Here is an 18,369-nt window from a genome sequence, read left to right on the forward strand (position 1 = left end):
AGTACCAGATGTTGGAAAACCACATAAATACACGAAGATGGGACAAAGTTCTACTCATGAAACACTCGGTCGAGTAGCAAAGCAAATAAACAATTAAAATATTATATTCCTTTGGATTTCCTCTAGAAGGCATAGACTTCTTGAGGGCAGGGATTTATTTTCTCCCTAAATCTCAGTACCTAGTTATTAATACATTAATAATAAAAGCATAAAGAGGATGTACTTATAGACATATTTGCTCAAAAAATATTTATTGAACTCCTTTTATGAACCAACCACTGTCCCAAGCATTGTAAACAAACCAAACAAACAAAAAAACGCTGCCTTTTGAGCATCCACACATCAAAGTAAGCAGCCAATTTAAAAAGAAGGGCTCATAAGTTCTAACAAACAAAATTTTAAAGGACTGAGTGACTTAACATATATGCTTCATGTTAAGTTAGATGTTTTGCTAGGGATCGTAGAATAGCACAGTAGTAAACTTTTGGTTAATGTAAGTGAATGCTGAGATAATTTAACAATGCTTATTTCTTATTTCTCAGTTTAATGTAACTTAAATCCACCATTTCAGAGAAATAAAATTGCAAAGAACCTAATATAAGCTGACATATTTTAAGATGTTTTAATTGTTTATGAAACTCCTACTAAATAGATGCAAACTCAAAACTCAGCTAAAAATAAAGAGATGCACAAGAAATATAACCTGACTTTTACCATGTTATTAATGAATAGAAATAAAGTATGTCATGATATAAAAGAACCTAAAGCTGTCAGTAGATTTAAGGTTGTATCACTGTGGGCACAAAATTTGGTTGTTCTTATCCATTATCCCTTTTTTTTTCATTATCCCTTTCTTAAACAGAACTTATCACTGCAAAATTGAATGTCTGAAAATAAATAATATATCCTTAAAAAATTGTCAGTAAACACTACTGACAGTGAAATTTTGAATATACTGCCAAATAAAATAAAACTCTTGTTTAAAAATTATTATCCAGCCGGGTGCTATTGGCTCACACCTGTAATCCTAGCTACTCAGGTGGCTGAGATCTGAAGATGGTGGTTTGAGGCTACCCCAGGCAGAAAAGTCCCTCATAATACTCTCATTTCCAATTAACCACCAAAAAGCAAGAAATGGAGATGGAGCTAAACTGGTAGAGCATTAGCCTTAGGAAAAAAAAAATCAGAGACAGCACCCAAGCCCTGACACCCCCCCCCAAAAAAAATTATCATCCAGTTAAATGCCCTGATATTATTTATAGAAAAATATTTAGGGTAAACTATAAGAGATTTATCCTCAAGTACAAATTTCTATGAAAAGCCCAGTGCCCTGATATTTTTACTTATTTTGCCACTAAAAAGTATTAGCTAATATATAAATGACAGTAAGAGCATATTCATGTTTAAAAACCAACTTAAAAATAATCATGAGTCAATGTTTACTGCAAGAGAAATTAAGAAAAATAAAGCTGAGGAGGTGGGAGGGACAGGATGGTAGGAGAAAACAAAGGAGGAGGCAACAATGCTGGATAAGAAATGTACTCATTACCTTGCTCATGTAACTTTAACCCCTCTGTACAGTATTTTCACAATAAAAACATTTTAAAAAAGAAAAAGAAAACATAAAAAGAGATTCAAAGCAGAAAGATGAATATGTAATGATCTGTTATATGTAATGAATATTTTCTCCTACCATTTCCTACTCTAAATTGGTTATCTATGTTATTTACTAGAGATATATGAACTACTTATGATAGTACTAATTTCTCTAATTCCTGAACAAAGACATTAGGAGACAAAAAGTGCTTAAAATATTTGCTGAGGATTTGAAGAACTTACACTAAATATTTATTTTCATACCAAAATAGTAAATGTGTTTTATAATGCCATATTATTTACTATATAGCTCTCTCTGTAGAGACAGTTTATATTTACCTTAAAAGGCAAACATTAGGGGCTGGGAAGGTGGCCCAGTGGTAGAGTGCTTGCCTTGCATGCATGAGGCCCTGGGTTCGATTCCTCAGCACCACATAAGCAAAAAAAAAAAGCCGGAAGTGGCACTGTGGCTCAAGTGGTAGAGCGCTAGCCTTGAGCTGAAGAGCTGAGGGACAGCGCCCAGGCCCAGAGTTCAGGCCCCACAACCGGACCCAAAAAAAAAAAAAAAAAAAAAAAAAGGCAAACATTATGTTTTCCAATGTTAATTCCCAATCTTATTACATTAAATAAATGCTTTACCAGTGTGTTACTGTTCTGATAAACTAAAGATGCATTCTATGAACTAATCTAATCACTAAAATAATACAGAATAGCTTATAGCCAACAAAGAAGGCAAATGGAATCATCATTAATCTCAAACACAGAAGAAAGAAAAGAAGAAGGAAAAGAAAACAGTTGAAACAAAGACAAGAATAGCAGAATGAGCTGGGCAGCAGGAGTTCATGCCTAACCCTAGCTACTCAGGAGGCTGATATCTGAGGATGGCAGTTTGAAGCCAGCCTGAGCAAGAAAGTCCATGAGACTCTTATTTTCAATTAACCACAAGAAAACCAGAAATGGTGCTAAGGCTCACAGAGGTAGAGTACTAGCCTTGAGCAAAAAAGCTCACAGACAGCACTCAGGCCCTGAGTTCAAGCCCTACAACTGCCAAAAAGGAAAAAAGAGAGAACAATAGAATGATAGTCTATAATCTATCCATTTAAACAACTGCATTAAATGTAATGGATTTAAGTTCCACAGTTAAAAAGCAAGTCAGATTGGATTAAACACACACACACACACACACACACACACACACACACACACACACACACACACACACACACACACACACACACACACACACACACACACACACACACACACACACACACACACACACACACACACACCACACACACACCACACACCACACACCCAAAAGTAAGGCTCAACTAAATGCTGCCTACAAGAAACGTACTTTAAATAGAAAGATCCCCCAAACAGATTAAACTAGGGTAAAAATACCTCATGCTAATGCTAAGCAAAAATATTAAAGTGGCTACAATACTATAAACCAAGTAGATTTCAGAACAAAAGATACAGAAAAGCATAAAGACAGCAATCTCAGAATGAAAAATGATTTAAATAATCAAGGAGAAATTAGAGTTCCAAAGGTTTATGTACTAAATAAAAGATTCAAAACATATGAGCAAAAATTGATCAAAGAACAGACACACAAAGGAATATAGTGGCAGATTCCAATACATTTATCTGGTTGATAGAGCCAAAAAGGCAGAAAAATCAAGAAGTATATAGTAAACTTTAATATTGTTGAGTACCTTGACCTGATTTTACCCTACAACATAATAAACATTTTTTATAAAGTACACACTGTGTATTCACCAAGACAGATAATATTCTGGACCATGAAACAAATTTCTATAAATTTTTTAAAATTTATATAATATTCCATGTGGTACTAGTAAATAACAATATATTATACATTTGGAAATTGCTCAGAGTATGGATATACAGTGATTTCTACTATGTATACCATATATATATTATGTATATATCCAGAAATGGATATGTTAATTAGTTGAATAAATCATTGCATACATGTATTTAAACATGAAATAGCATAAACATAAACATTTTTAAATAAGTAAAATAAATTGAAAAAATCCAGAAGATTGAAACCTTTCAAATTATGCTATCTAACTATGAATTAGAAACTACATAAATCCTTTAAAAAAATCTCCAAATATTTGGAAACTTTAGTACCTTATTACTAAATCACCTATGGGGAAAAAAATCTAAAGAAATAATAAAAACACAACACATCAAAATGTGTGAGATACTATTAAAAAATATTCACAAGGCAATTAGTAGTACTGCATCCTCATCTTAGAAAAATAGAATTTTCAATTCAACCAGCATAGCTTGCTCCTTAAAAATTTAGGAAATAAGAGCAAATTTGAAATAGAAATAATAAAACAACAAAGCACATATTGTGAAATAGGAAAGAAAGAAACAAACCCTACTAGGTAGAAATCAATGAAACGATCTGTTCTTTGAATACATTATAAAATTGTTTATCTAGTAGACATTCTTATGTAGAGAGAAAAAAATGTAAGTTATGAATAAAAGAAATGAAGAATGGTTGCAATCTCAAACCCTACCATTTTTCCTTGATAAATTTGACACAAAGCCCACCTAAGAATTTTTTTTAAAAGGCTTGAATAGTTTTACTTTTAATCTGAACTTAAAACCTTCTCATAAACCAGGCGCAGGTGGCTGACACCTGTAATCCTAACTACTCAGGAGGCTAAGACTTGAAAAATGGGGATCAAAGCCAGCCTGGGCAGGAAAGTCTGAGACTCTTTTTTTTGGGGGGGTGGGGGTCCGGTCGTGGGGCCTGAACTCTGGGCCTGGGTCTGTCCCTCAGCTCTTCAGCTCAAAGCTAGCACTCTACCACTTGAGCCATAGTGCCACTTCCGGCTTTTTTCTTTTTGCTTATGTGGTGCTTGAGGAATCAAACCCAGGGACTCATGCATGCAAGGCAAGCGCTCTACCACTGAGTCACCTTCCCAGCCTCAAGTCTGAGACTCTTATCTCCAATGAATCACACCAAAAAGCCAAAAGAGTTTTGGCACATATGATACTGCATTAGCCTTGAGCAAAAAAAGCTCAGTAATATTGCCCAGACCAGAATTCAAGCCATAGGGCTAGCACAAAAAAACAAAAACAGAACAGGCTTTTAAGCTTTCACTAAAGAATTAGACAAACAAAAGAAAAAGGAAAAACAGTATCAATCTACATAATCCCTTCTAGAAAAAAAAAGAAAGGAATCACTTTCAAACCTATTCTATGAGGATCATCATCCGTCGCCAAAATTGCCAAGACATTATCAGAAAACTACTACACACAAAGTACCTCATGAACTCCTGCATAAATCTCATACAAATTTCAACGAAGTGCATTTAACAATCTATAACATGGCCAATTTCTCATAGTGTGGTCTCTACTGCAAAGTTGTTTTAAAATAAAAGTCAATATAATTTGTCTTAATAGAAAAAAAAGGGAAAAACAATCATTTCAACAGTAACACATTCATTCACATTTTTAAAAAAATTCAACAAACTAGGAATATAAGAAAAATTTCCTCAACTTGACAAAGGTCTAATGCTAACAATATTAATAATAAAAAATAAAGAATAAGTTGTGATGTACTCATTCAAGAGCAATGAAAATGAACAAACTAGTGAAATGCAACAACACTGATCTCACACAAGAAACCAAATACAAAATAACATATACTGAAAGATTGACAGTAAAACTCAACAGGCAAAACTAAATCATAAGGTTTATGGATTCACACTTCGGTGGTACAACTATAAAAGAAAGCAGAGATTAAGATAAAAAAGCCAAATTGTACAAATTTAATAACTCATCCAAAATGCTACAAGTATTTTAGATCTCAGAATTTTGGTCTGTTTTGTTTCCTTGTTTCCCCCTCTTTTGGTGCTGGGAGGAGGGCTTGAATTCAAGCCCTAGATGTTGTACATTAGCTTTTTCACTCAAAGCTGGCACTCTATCACTTGAGCCACAGCTCCATTTCTAGCTTTTTGGTAGTTAGAGATGAGGGTCTTGTGGCCTTTCCTACTTGGGCTGGCTTCAAACTTTGATCCTATAGGCATGAGCCACTAGTGTTAGCCATTTTTTTTTTCTGATTTTGGAATATGAACAAACATAATGCGATGTATTGGGGATGACTCAATTCTAAACACAGAAATTCATTTTTATCATACATACCTCATATATAAGCCTATTAAACTACATAAGTATACTTTAAAAATAAGTATAATTTAGAACTATGGGCATGGTTCAAGTGATAGTGTTTGCCTGAAAAGAGTAAGGTCCTGAGTTCAAGCCCCAGTACTAACCCTACACACACAAAAAAAGACATAACTTTTAAGCTCAAGATACACACAATTAAAACACTAATGTTGTCAAATTAAAGTATTCCTAATGCATAAGAATTATGCCAAAGACTGTGTAATAAAATTATGTGATATATGCTCACTTATCAATTTCTAAATAAATGTGATTTATTTTGGGCTGACATCTTAATCATCCATATTTACATCTGGAATATAACAACTTTTCTCTCTTTTAATAATCTGAGACAAACAAAATATTATGATTATGTATTAGCTATGCCTCCTCAGTTCTACAGCTGAAATGTCAGGTCAATTACTTAATAAGATATAATTTTACCTTGTTTAATCTGTCCTTGTGCAATATTACTGGAAGTTGGAGGGGAACCCTTTGCCTTAGAAAGGTCTGGGGTGCTTGGTCTAGGTGGCCTTTAAAAACAAGAAGAAAATACATGTGTATAGTTATAGATACTTTCACATTTTCTTATTTCCAAAACAATTTAAGATGATTTTCTAGATTCAATTGAATTTAGAAAAGAAACACACAAGAACATTTTAATATTCTGTTACAAAAGATGATAATGTTTTGGTTTTGTACCTGCTACTATTTTCCATTTCAGATTTTGGCAAAATGATTACATAATTATCAATTTGCAAGTAAAAAATTTTCATTTCTAATTTCTACTTTCTCATATTTAGTGAAATATTTATAAGTCCTCCAATCAAGTTCAACTGACAGGCAAATATTTTTCTCAGTCCTCTGTCTTCTATGTTAGCATGAAGAGATTTCAGCCCACTGCCTAGCACTGGTCCAAATGAATTTTTGTAACAATACAATAATTTTTAAAGTATTAATACTGAATATATCAAAAAGGCAATAAAGCATTAAAAAATATTGGACCCTAAGGCTCCACTTGAATTCTGGCTCTACCAATTACTACTTATGAGACCTTTGGCAAGTAACTGTTACTTTGGCAAGTAACAGACCTTTGACAAGTGTCTGTTTTCTTATCGTTATAACAGGATAAAAAACCCATCTACCTTATATAAGGATGACAGGCAATAATGAATTATTTTCTACATAAAGTAATTACAACAAAGCTTAACACAATATAGATGCTACACAAATATTCTCTAGGCTAAAAACATTCTTCATATGGTCAACTACATACAGTGTAAAAAGTTAATAGGAAATGGCATTCCACAATCATCAAAATAGCCTACATTTAAAAAGTTGTTTTCTCTTTCCCTATTAGAAAACTCTGACCATACTTCTAGCAAAATCCAGAAGCCAATCACCAAACATACATTATTCATTGCTTATGGTTTACAATAAGAAGCATGCTAACCAAATAAACATTTGACACTTGTAGTATCATTTTAAGGTTATACTTGCACACAAGCTAGTCTATGTGACAAACTCTCACACTCTGAATTTTTTTAATTTTAGGATCTGTGTGTGTGTGTGTGTGTGTGTGTGAGAGAGAGAGAGAGAGAGAGAGAGAGAGTGTATTGTTTTAAACCAGAGATTCACGGAGATTTCTTTTAAGAGATTTAAAGGGGAAACATTAAGATGACATTAAAATAGTGACAATGTATAGTCTCAAAATAATTTAAAAAGTAATAAATAAGAAAAATAGAACAGGTATCTTTTATTGAACATAGGAAGAAAATCAAACTATTATGATCACACCTGGCTGGGCCCTTCTTCATATGATCACCAATGAAAGTTGCGTTGGTCATACTCATTAAGGTATTCGCCAAAGATATGATAGACAGGAGATGTTGGGTGGTGACTGCTCGAGACACGCCATAAGTTCCCTTTCCTACTCCCTCAGAGGTTGACAGCTTCCTTCCTATTTCTGCCTTCCCATGGAGTAGTTTACAAGCAGCCTGATTATAACCAGGAAGCATCAATGACATATGACCTCCTCTCGATAAGAGACCAAATGACACTGAGCAATGTGGTTTCAGCATTCCAAGGCGATCAAGACAAACTTCATCCAAAACTTCATTTAAACCCCAGGCATGAAGGCAGGACATAAACAATTTCGCAGTGTCCATAGTTAAATTATACTCTAATAGGGTTAATGGCTTGGATTTGCTGGCCCGATATTCAGGGTCACTTTCTTCCCTTCTTTGCCTCAATATCTCCTCATCCTCCTCTTCCTCATCCAGTAGGTGTTCTTTTATGTTCTCCTTGATAGTTTCTTTCACTTGTTGGAAGAGAACTGCTGCTCGTTTTCCAGTTAGAAAAGAGCCCCCTTTGTCTGAACTGCCAGATGCTTTTTGCAAATTCTCAGGGGAAATAAGAGCAGTATTCGGCCTAGAGGCTTCCTCAGTCAGGAGTTGAATAATCAACGCTTCCACATCAAAGAAAAGCACATGTATGTCCGGGTCTGTTAAGTTTGTCTTTATTGCTTGAACCATCAGGGAGTTGTGAGAATATTTAGGTAAATTCCCCTGCAACAAAATTTTTTAAAGAGAGTTACAATTAAGAGTGCTTAATTTCAACATTCATTAATAAATAATAAAAACAAAGTATACAATAGGTTGTCTTCATAAGGATTTATATTACTAAAAGTAACTTGAAATTAGCCCATCAATATAATACAGAAGACATGAACTTCTGCAATCAGAAGAACTTCATGGTTAGTCATAAATCTGTGCATTAAATTCCAAAAATACAGACAGACATACTCATAGAGTAGATTAAAATTTGCTTCTATAATTTAGGAAATTCTGTTTCTGAGAAAGAATTACCACTCCATCTGAAAGAAAAATCAGTTTATCATGGTAGCCAATCCTTTCGTGTTAACCAGACCTTTGTTTTACTATTTTTATGGTCAACCTCTCAGGTTCACAGATTCATTTCCATCCACAAAAATATATGCTCTAATCTTGTTTCATTTAGATACTCAAAAAAAAAAAAATCACTGTGACCATTACCCTTCTATGTCTCTTACCCTTTACTGTCCCTTATACCCAAATTTACTGAAAGTAGTGGTAGCAGACTAATTCAATAGCAACTCTTTGGTCCCTCTTTCCATTATCTTTGCAGCATCTGACCCTGTTGTTTTAGCTGAGAAACATAGATTGTAAATAACAAGAAAGATTAAGACCAGATGTGATAGCTCACGCTTATAATCCTAACTTCTCTGGAAGTGGCAATTAGGTGGATCACAGTTCAATCCAACCCAGGAAAAATATTTCTAAGACCCCTCTATCTCAATCTATAAAAATACTGAGCATGCATCACTCATCCTAGCCACAAAGGACACTGAAATAAGATGACAATCCTGACAGACCTGTGCATAAATGCGAGACCCTATTTTAAAAATAAAGCTGCCTACCCCCAAACTCAAACCTCAGTACTATGAGACAGAGATAGAAGAACAAGGAGGGTAAAGGGGTAACAGGAGAGAGGGAGAAGTAGGAAGGGGGGGAAGGGAGAAGGAAAGGAGGGAAAAGAAGGAAGGAGGGCAGAAATCGAGGGGGAAGAAAGAAGGGAGGGGAGAGAGTAGAAGGAAGTAAAAGAAGAAGGGGAGCAATACCAGGAAAGGAAGAGAAAGAGGAAAGAAAGAGAAAGAGAGGGAGGGAGGGAGGAAGGCAGGCAGGCAGGCAGGCAGGCAGGCAGGCAGGCAGGCAGGCAGGCAGGCAGGGAGGGAGGGAGGGAGGGAGAGAGGGAGGGAGGGAAAGAAAAAAAGAAAGAAGGACGGAGTAAAAAGTCATAGCATACAAAATATCCTCCTAATGAGCCTTTGAATTTTCTCTCTGCTTCTCCCCCTCTGCTTCTCTCTCCCCCAACTTTACTTCTCACTCTCACAATTTCTCAGCCACTCTGATTAAAACATGCTTCCTCCATATTAGAACTATCACCTACAAGTAGATGGCTTCCTCATTCCAGCCAGACATCCACTGAAGGTATACTAATCCAGTATTTTTTTTTCAAGTTTTATTGTAAAGTCGACATACAGAAGGGTTACAGTTACCACTTACAGTTATAAGTCAGGTGATGAGTATATTTCCTTTTGAACAGTGTCAGCCCCTCCCTGTTTACATATAACTGTTTATATATGGATGTCCCACCACAGCCATTATTTACCATACGCTTGCTCCTGATGTACCTCTAGAACCTTCAGGAATCAGTCCTTGTCCTTTCTCTCACACTGACTATATAATTCAGATAAGGTCTTTGCCCACAGGCAGGTTTCATTAGTCCTCACCTCATCTCACTATAGAGCGAGCCACAGAGCCACAGACGTTCTTTCTGAAGTACATATCTAATCAAGTCATTCCACTAACACATTTCCACTATCAGAAATTACTAAGAGAAATGGGAAATCTAAATATCTGAAAGGTAAATCAGGAAACAGGTGAGACAATACTTTCTATGTATGCTTATATTGAAAATTCTCTGCCACACCCTCTAGCGGGTGTGGCAAATATGAAATAGTAATCAAAGTGTCAGAATAGAATAGTTAAAGATTGATATTCCTTAAAATCAGGAAGAAAAATACTAATGATAAAAAAAAAATGGGCTGGGAAGGTGGCTCAGTGGTAGAGAGCTTGCCTTGCATGCATAAGGCCCTGGGTTCGATTCCTCAGCTCCACATAAGCAGATATATATATATCGATATATATATCTAGATATGGACATATCTAGATATATCCATATCTAGATATATATATATAGATAGATAGATAGATATAGATATAGATAGATATAAAAGAAACTGTAAAGGTCAAGAACAATTCACAGTGAAAGACAATAAACATAGGGAAAACCATTGTCAAACTCTTTGTCAAGGAGAACGATAGTTAAAATAACCATAAGATACTTTTTTTTTTTTTTGGGTCCAGTCGTGGGGCCTGAACTCTGGGCCTGGGCGCTGTCCCTCAGCTCTTCAGCTCAAGGCTAGCGCTCTACCACTTGAGTGACAGCACCACTTCTGGCTTTTTTCTGCTTATGTGGTGCTGAGGAATCAAACCCAGGGCCTCATGCATGCAAGGCAAGCGCTCTACCACTGAGCCACCTTCCCAACCCATGCATAAGATACGATTAACAAACAGAAAACAGTGAACACTAAAAACAGTATGGTGAAAGACACACACACACACACACACACACACACACACATACACACGCACAATGAAGGCATGAATTTAAATATCAGCCTTTTGGAATGGTAATTTGGCGAAATAGCTTGAGCCCTTATGATTGCTATTGCGAGATCTACTAAATTTATTTCCAGCATACTATCCTAAATAGAAATACAGACAAACATTCATGTACAAAAATGTTTAGTAAAACAACATCCACTGTTTAAAAATGGAAACAATCTATACAGTTGACAGGAAATAGGATAATTAATTTTAAGCATAGCCACATAATAGAAGAAACATTGCAAGTACTACAAATCATGTTTTCTGGATATATTACATCATATGGCAAAATGTCCATGACCCAGTGTTAAGAAAGATAAAACCATATTCGTACACACACACACACACACACACACACACACACACACACACACACACACACACACACACAGACTTCTAATTTAACTTATTTAATGATTACATTACATGCATACATATGTATAGGAGGAGAGATTGGAGGAAAATATGATACAAAAATGTTAGTAGTAATTATTTGGAACAGAATTATAAAACATTCTGTTCATATTTTTGTATATATCTTAAATTATATATAATCAATATATGTTATTTTCATAACCAGAAAGTGAAGCTGGAGAATAAAATATAGACTCCTTCAGCACAGGAATCAAGGTGCTTTACAATTTGACAGAACACTTTTCTAGCTTTAACAGGCTCTAGTATAACTATGGTTCCTCATACATAAATCATTTTATTTATCCCTTTGCCCAAATCTCTTACTCCATTCTAATTGTTTCTCTTCCATCAAGAGCCCAATTCTGTCATTCACAATGTATAAAAAGATCAAATTATAACAGTGTATACCTTGAATATATATATATATTTTTTTAGGGGGGGGACCAGTCGTGGGGCCTGAACTCTGGGCCTGGGCGCTGTCCCTCAGCTCTTCAGCTCAAGGCTAGTGCTCTATCACTTGAGCCACAGCACCACTTCCGGCTTTTTTCTTTTTGCTTATGTGGTGCTGAGGAATCAAACCCAGGGCGTCAGGCATGCAAAGCAAGTGCTCTACCACTGAGCCACCTTCCCAGCCCCACCTTGAATATATTTTTATTTGTCAGTTATCTCAGTAAAATTGAGAAGACTCTAATTTTCCCAGGGACTGTTAGCCCACACTGCAACTCCCATAACATTCTATATCTACCATGTGTTACACACTTTTATGTTTTTGATATATTAATATATTGAGTTATTTTAAATATTTATATTTTCTTGTACTCAATGGAATAATTTCAAAAGCAGGGCAAAACCATATCTTACTTGTCTAACTTTATTTTTTTTGTCAGTTGTGGGGCCTGAACTCTGGGTCTGGGTGCTGTCCCTCAGCTCTTCAGCTCAAGGCTACTGTTCTATCACTTGAGCCACAGAACAACTTCTGGCTTTTTCTGCTTATGTGGTGCTGAGAAATTGAATCCAGGGCCGCATGCATGCAAGGTAAGCATTCTACCACTAAGCCACCTTCCCAGCCTTATCTTGTCTAACTTTAAATACCAGAGTACCTAAAAAAATAAAAATACATAAAAAAAAAAACAACCACAATTTATGTCTAGGCACCAAGGCTTAAGCTTGTAACCTAGCTACTCAGAAGGCAGAGATCTGAGAACTGAGGTTCAAATCCAGCTCAGTCAGGAAAGGCCCTGAGATTCTTATAACCAATTAACCACCAAAAAGCCAGAAGTAGAGTTGTGGTTCAAATGGTAGAGCACAACCTGCAGCAAAAAAGCACACAGACAGTCCTAGACTCTGAATTCAAGCCTTCCACCCCTGCATACACACACACACACACACACACACACACACACACACACACACACACACACACACACACACACACACACACACACACACACACACACACACACACACCTTCCCCCCACAAAAATCCCTTATAAAATTATTGAAGTTGAAGTGGTGCTGTGGCTCAAAGTAGTAGAGCATTATTCTTGAGCACAAAAGCTCAGGGATAGCACTGGGGCCCTGAGTTCAAGCCCCATAACTGACAAAAAAACAAAAAAAAAAGTAAAAATGGTAAGGGAAAAACAAAGGAGGGGGGCAACAATGCTCGATAGGAAATGTACCCATTACCTTACTCATGTAACTGTAACCCCTCTGTACAGCATCTTTACAATAATATATAAATAAAATTAAAAATAAATAAATAAAATGATTAAAGTTGCTAAGCAATTATTCTATAAGTAAAATTATCACAAGTCTCACTATCCAGTCTCTCTTTTGTCTCCATTTGCCTTCCTATTTTTTGTTATAGCTTCAGTGGTATCAAAAACATTTTATAACTTGAGGATAAAGTTCAGACATATTCACAAAACACAAAACATTCTCCAGAAGATATTAGTGGCTACCCCTCCAACTTCATCTCTAACCCATAATCCCTGTAACGTCTAGGGCCAAATCAAATCACTTCCCCCTCTAGAGCCATGCAGTTTTAGGTATCTACCATTTTGTATATGATTATGCCAGGACCATTCTCCTCTCCAATTTCCCTGCTGTCACTTGTCACGCATAATTGTATCCATTCTTCAATAAATATTTCAAGTGGCTCCTATGCTAAAAACTACTTATAAAATTACTCAAACAGATCTTTTATATAAACTTCTGTTAGACGAATGATGTTTAAAGGGAGATAGAATATAAATATTTCTACACTACCGTTAAACAACAAGGGGCATAAGCAGTATGATAAATTTAAATATAATAACAATAAAAATAAAGTTACAAATATGCAGTGAGAAAAAAAATCAAGACTTTCTGAATCTCACTCCTCTATTTAATTTCTTCATTCTACATTTACTCATATGCCTATTTAGTACTGTGTCTGTAGGAGCCATTTATAATATAAAAGTGAATGAGTAAAGATCTTTCTAGTCATAGAACTGAAATCTAACAAATTCAGGTATAATAAATGTCATAAGAATTGGTGCTTGAAATAATGGAGAACTGTCAGTCACAATGGCAAAGTGTCAGCTTGACTTTGGATAAGAGGAGCTCTTCAAAGAAGAGGTAACACCTACTGCAAGATATAGCAGAATGTGAAAAGGACAATGGTGACAAACCTCCCAGGATGGATGCTAGTGAAACTCACAGGTAATCAAATGACGAATGCAAGAAATGCTTCAGAGAGCATACTAAGCCAAACCAAGACTTCTGAATATCACCTTAGAAGCCAGAGAGTCTCTAAAACAGTCATATTCTCAAAATAACCAGAGATGTTTGTGAAACACGGGTTCCCAGAACTGAGTCAGAAGAGTTGGGTATGTGCCAGAATCTGTCTAATGAGTATCTCGGATGACTCTGAGATAAAGTATGAGAACTACTACCCAAATGAGGGGAAGGACATAATCAAATTTAATGTAATCTATCCACCAGCAGTACTGGCAAAAGGAATGAGATGGGAACCATGAATATGAAATGGGATGCATCCAGAACTCAGCTAGATGAGGGAAGACAAAAGAACAATAATACCAAGAATGAAAAAGATGGGATGAAGCATGTGTATATGACCTCTTACATGTCACAGCACTGTACTTTACACCTGTTTTTTTTCAAACACCGAACATATAACGGTAGATACTATGCTTAATGTTTTATACCTACTAACACTAATTTGAGTAAATTATATATAACGTATAAAAATGTCTAATATGAAAGTATTATTAACAATGATAGCACTACATACTAAAGCACACCCAGCCCAGGCAGGAAACTAAAGCCAGACCAGGCAGGAAACTCCAAGAGACTCTTATCTCCAATAAACCACCAGAAATCTGGAAGTGTTGCTGTGGCTCAAGTGGCAGAGTGCTCGCCTTGAGCTGAAGAGCTGAGGGACAGTGCCCAGGCCCAGAGTTCAAGCCCCATGGCAAACCAAAAAAAAAAAAAAAAGAAAGAAAAGAAAAGAAAAAAAGAAAAAAAATTACCAACATGATACAGATAAAAACATGGGAAGGTGGAAATCTTGTGTCAACAAGATAAGCCAGCAAAGCTGGAAGGAGTTTTTCAGCGTGGGTATACATGTGCATGCACACATGCACATGCACATGTACACACACACACACACACACACACACACACACACACACACACACACACACACACACAGCACAGTGGTCCCCAACAAGAAAAAAAGTAAAGTAAAAGTAATAATTTAGGTTCTTCAGAGAAAAACATGTTCCTATACCCTTGTTATAACATATGTTCATTATTATATACTTAAACATAATCTATGTTAAATCAGTTCTGCTAAAATACCTCATAGCTTCATCCCCTAAAATTTAAAAGCCCTTTATAGGAATTAATAGTGTGAGTATCTTATCCAATTCCAAAAAATAAATGAAACACTGACACAATAACTGTCAACATTCATAACAATCCTTATTAAATGCTTTCAATGTCACGCTTTTCATTTATTTGTAAATAATTTTGTAAAATAATTTAATGTTTTTCCTGAATGAGCACTGAGTACAATCTATAGTAATATTATGTGACTTTGAATTGACTTAAAAGTAGTTATTTATACCAGTAATTGTATTGGCTGATTTTAATGCTAAAATGTAAAAAGCAGAAATGCTGATGATTTTTTTAAATAAAAAAGCAGAATTTTGTTTGAAACCAGAGATAAAGATAATGGTGTACATGTAACACACATACATAGATACATACATGCATCTACAAATATCAATACAGATGCTGAAACAGAATGCATAAAAAAACTTGTATTTGATAAATCCTAATCTACTACTTTACAAAATACATAAGTATGTATCATATTTACAATGTATTGTCTAAGTAATTTTTAGTTTCTGAAATATTGCATTAAAAACTGGTCTATACCTAATAATTTTTGCAAGAAAATAAAAGAACTGTATTTTTTGTCTTAATTTTATACATGGTATTTTATTAAACAAAAGTCCTTAAAGAGAACCTCTGAAATGTCTGTGTGTGTGTGTGTGTGTGTGTGTGTGTGTGTGTGTGTGTGTGTGTGTGTGTGTGTGTGTGTGTGTGTGTGTGTGTGTGTGTGTGTGTGTGCGCGCGCACATGCGTCGCATGCATGCATACTGGTCCTGAGGCTGGAACTTGGCCTGAGCTATTCCTGAGCTTTTTCTTTTGTTCAAGGGTAGTACTCTACCATTTGAGCCACAGCTCCAGTTCTGGCTTTTCTGATAGTTAATTGGAGATAAGTCTCAAAGACTTTCCTGCTCTGGTTGGCTATGAGCCATGATCCTCAGGTCTCAGCCTTCTTGGTAGTTAGGATTACAGGCATGAGCCATGGGTTGCCTAGCTAGGACCTCTGAAATTGTAATGCAGTACTGCAAAAGGTACGCTAAATAAAAAACAAATTGATGCCTAAATGTGCTTTTTAAAATATTCTAAAATCGTTATTATTCATAACATGGTGTCAATCTTAACTCCTTTAGTCAAGAAGAATGATAAGAATGAGAAAAACTGGAGAGGGAGGCAGAAAATCTAGGAGCTATCAAGCAAACCATATGACCCAAATGGGTATCTGGTGCCCTCTACTGTTGTATTTTGTTACTCAACATCAGTACAATTAAGGCAGTATCAATTTACTTAAATATTTGCTTTGGACAGGATGAATGTTCATGAGTAGCTATGAATGACAATATAGTTATAAAATTCATGTTATTTCATTTCTTTTTTTTATTGTGAAAATACAGTATAAAGGGGTTATAATTACATGGGCAAGATAATGAGTACATTTCTTATCAAGCATTGTAGCCTCCTCCTTTGTTTCCCCTTCCCATCCCTTCCCATCCTCCTCCCCATCCCCCCACCAAATTTGTAAAGTTTTCAACATAACGACTTGTACATCTCATTGTTGCAATGGGTCCACCTGTATCCCTATTTAAACCATTTGTTTTCATTAACAAGTATATAAACAAGAGTAAACTAAAAAGTTATTTAACCCAAAGGGTTTTAAGATTTGCTACTGTAATATGATCTATTAAATGATAAAGATACAATATATGTCCCTTTTTGAGTGATTTGCAAGTATTAAATATAATAATTTACCAAAATTACCTTTCACAGACCTTTCTGTAGATGGTCTTAAGTGAATAAGAATATAAGTGAACAAGTGAATAAGAATATTCGAGTGGTATTAACTTATTAAGAGATTAGAAAATTATTATAAGTCTCTATGACAGTGTCACAAAACATTGATTTTCAACTCTTCCCAAAGGGCCAATTATCAAAAGATCAAGCTCAGAAACCATCCTCGATTACATAGATTTTCCTATGAATTGGCTAATACCTTCATTAGGATCAGTTCCTCTAGCCCCAAAATAAAGTCTACCTACCTACATCACAGGGGTGTTACAAACATTGCATAGATATACAGACAGCATTTCTTTCACTGATAGCACACTGAATAAAAACCCAGCTGGTCAGGTGCCATTGACTGACATCTGTAATTGGAGCTACCTGAGAGGCTGAGAATGGGAAGATTGAGGTTTGAGGCCAGCCTGGGAATAATAATAATAATGAAAATATAAATGATAATAATGTTTGCAAGATCCCTTCTCAAGCCACAGCTGGAAATAGTTGTACATGCTTAATCCTAGACAGGAGAGAGATAATAAAAATCCAGCTCCTCAGGCCCCAATGGCTGGCACTTGTAATCCTAAATTACACAGGAGGGTCAGATTAGAAGGGCAACAATTCCAGGCCAGCTTGGACAGAAAGGTCCACAGAAGCTGGGTGCTGGTGGCTCACGCCTGTAATCCTGGCTACTCAGGAGGCCAAGATCAGAGAATCATGATTCAAAGCCAGCCCGAACATAGAATTCCACAGTGTATATATACCACATTTTCTTGATCCATTCATCTACTGAGGGGCATCTGGGTTGGTTCCATAGCTTAGCTATGTATGGTAAATAATGCTGTAATAAACATAGTCATGCTGGTAGCTTTAGTGTGGTCTTGTTTGTAAACATTTGGGTAAATGCCCCAAAGTGGGATTGCTGGGTCATAGGGGAGCTCTATGTGGAGTCTTTTGAGGAACCTCCATACTACTTTCCAAAGTGATTGAACAAGTTTACACTCACACCAACAATGCAGTAAGGTTCCCTTCTGTCCACATCCCCTCCAGCATCTGTTGTTATTAGAGTTCTTGATGATAGCCACTCTAACTGGGATGAGGTAGCATCTCAATGTTGTTTTGATTTGCATTTCTTTTATAGCTAGAGACATTGAGCATTTCTTCATGTGTCTATTGGCCATCCTTCTTTCCTCTTCGG

General features: G+C 35.8%; 1 protein-coding gene across 3 annotated transcripts in view; it reads right to left on the bottom strand.

Moving 5' to 3' along the window:
• The window catches only part of Wdr7 (WD repeat domain 7), a 284,441-nt gene that overhangs the window by 203,413 nt on the left and 62,659 nt on the right, over window positions 1-18,369 (bottom strand). For all 3 annotated transcript variants that reach the window (XM_070029069.1, XM_070029067.1, XM_070029068.1), the window contains exons 15-16: window positions 7,612-8,381; window positions 6,259-6,347 (exon numbers count right to left, since the gene is read on the bottom strand). In XM_070029069.1, the coding sequence (XP_069885170.1) occupies window positions 6,259-6,347; window positions 7,612-8,381 (859 nt within the window). The remainder of the gene's footprint in view (window positions 1-6,258; window positions 6,348-7,611; window positions 8,382-18,369) is intronic.

Source organism: Dipodomys merriami, unplaced genomic scaffold (assembly GCF_024711535.1).
Source record: "Dipodomys merriami isolate MVZ:Mamm:240054 unplaced genomic scaffold, mDipMer1.0.p SCAF_2, whole genome shotgun sequence".
NCBI classification, from domain to species: Eukaryota; Metazoa; Chordata; class Mammalia; order Rodentia; family Heteromyidae; genus Dipodomys; species Dipodomys merriami.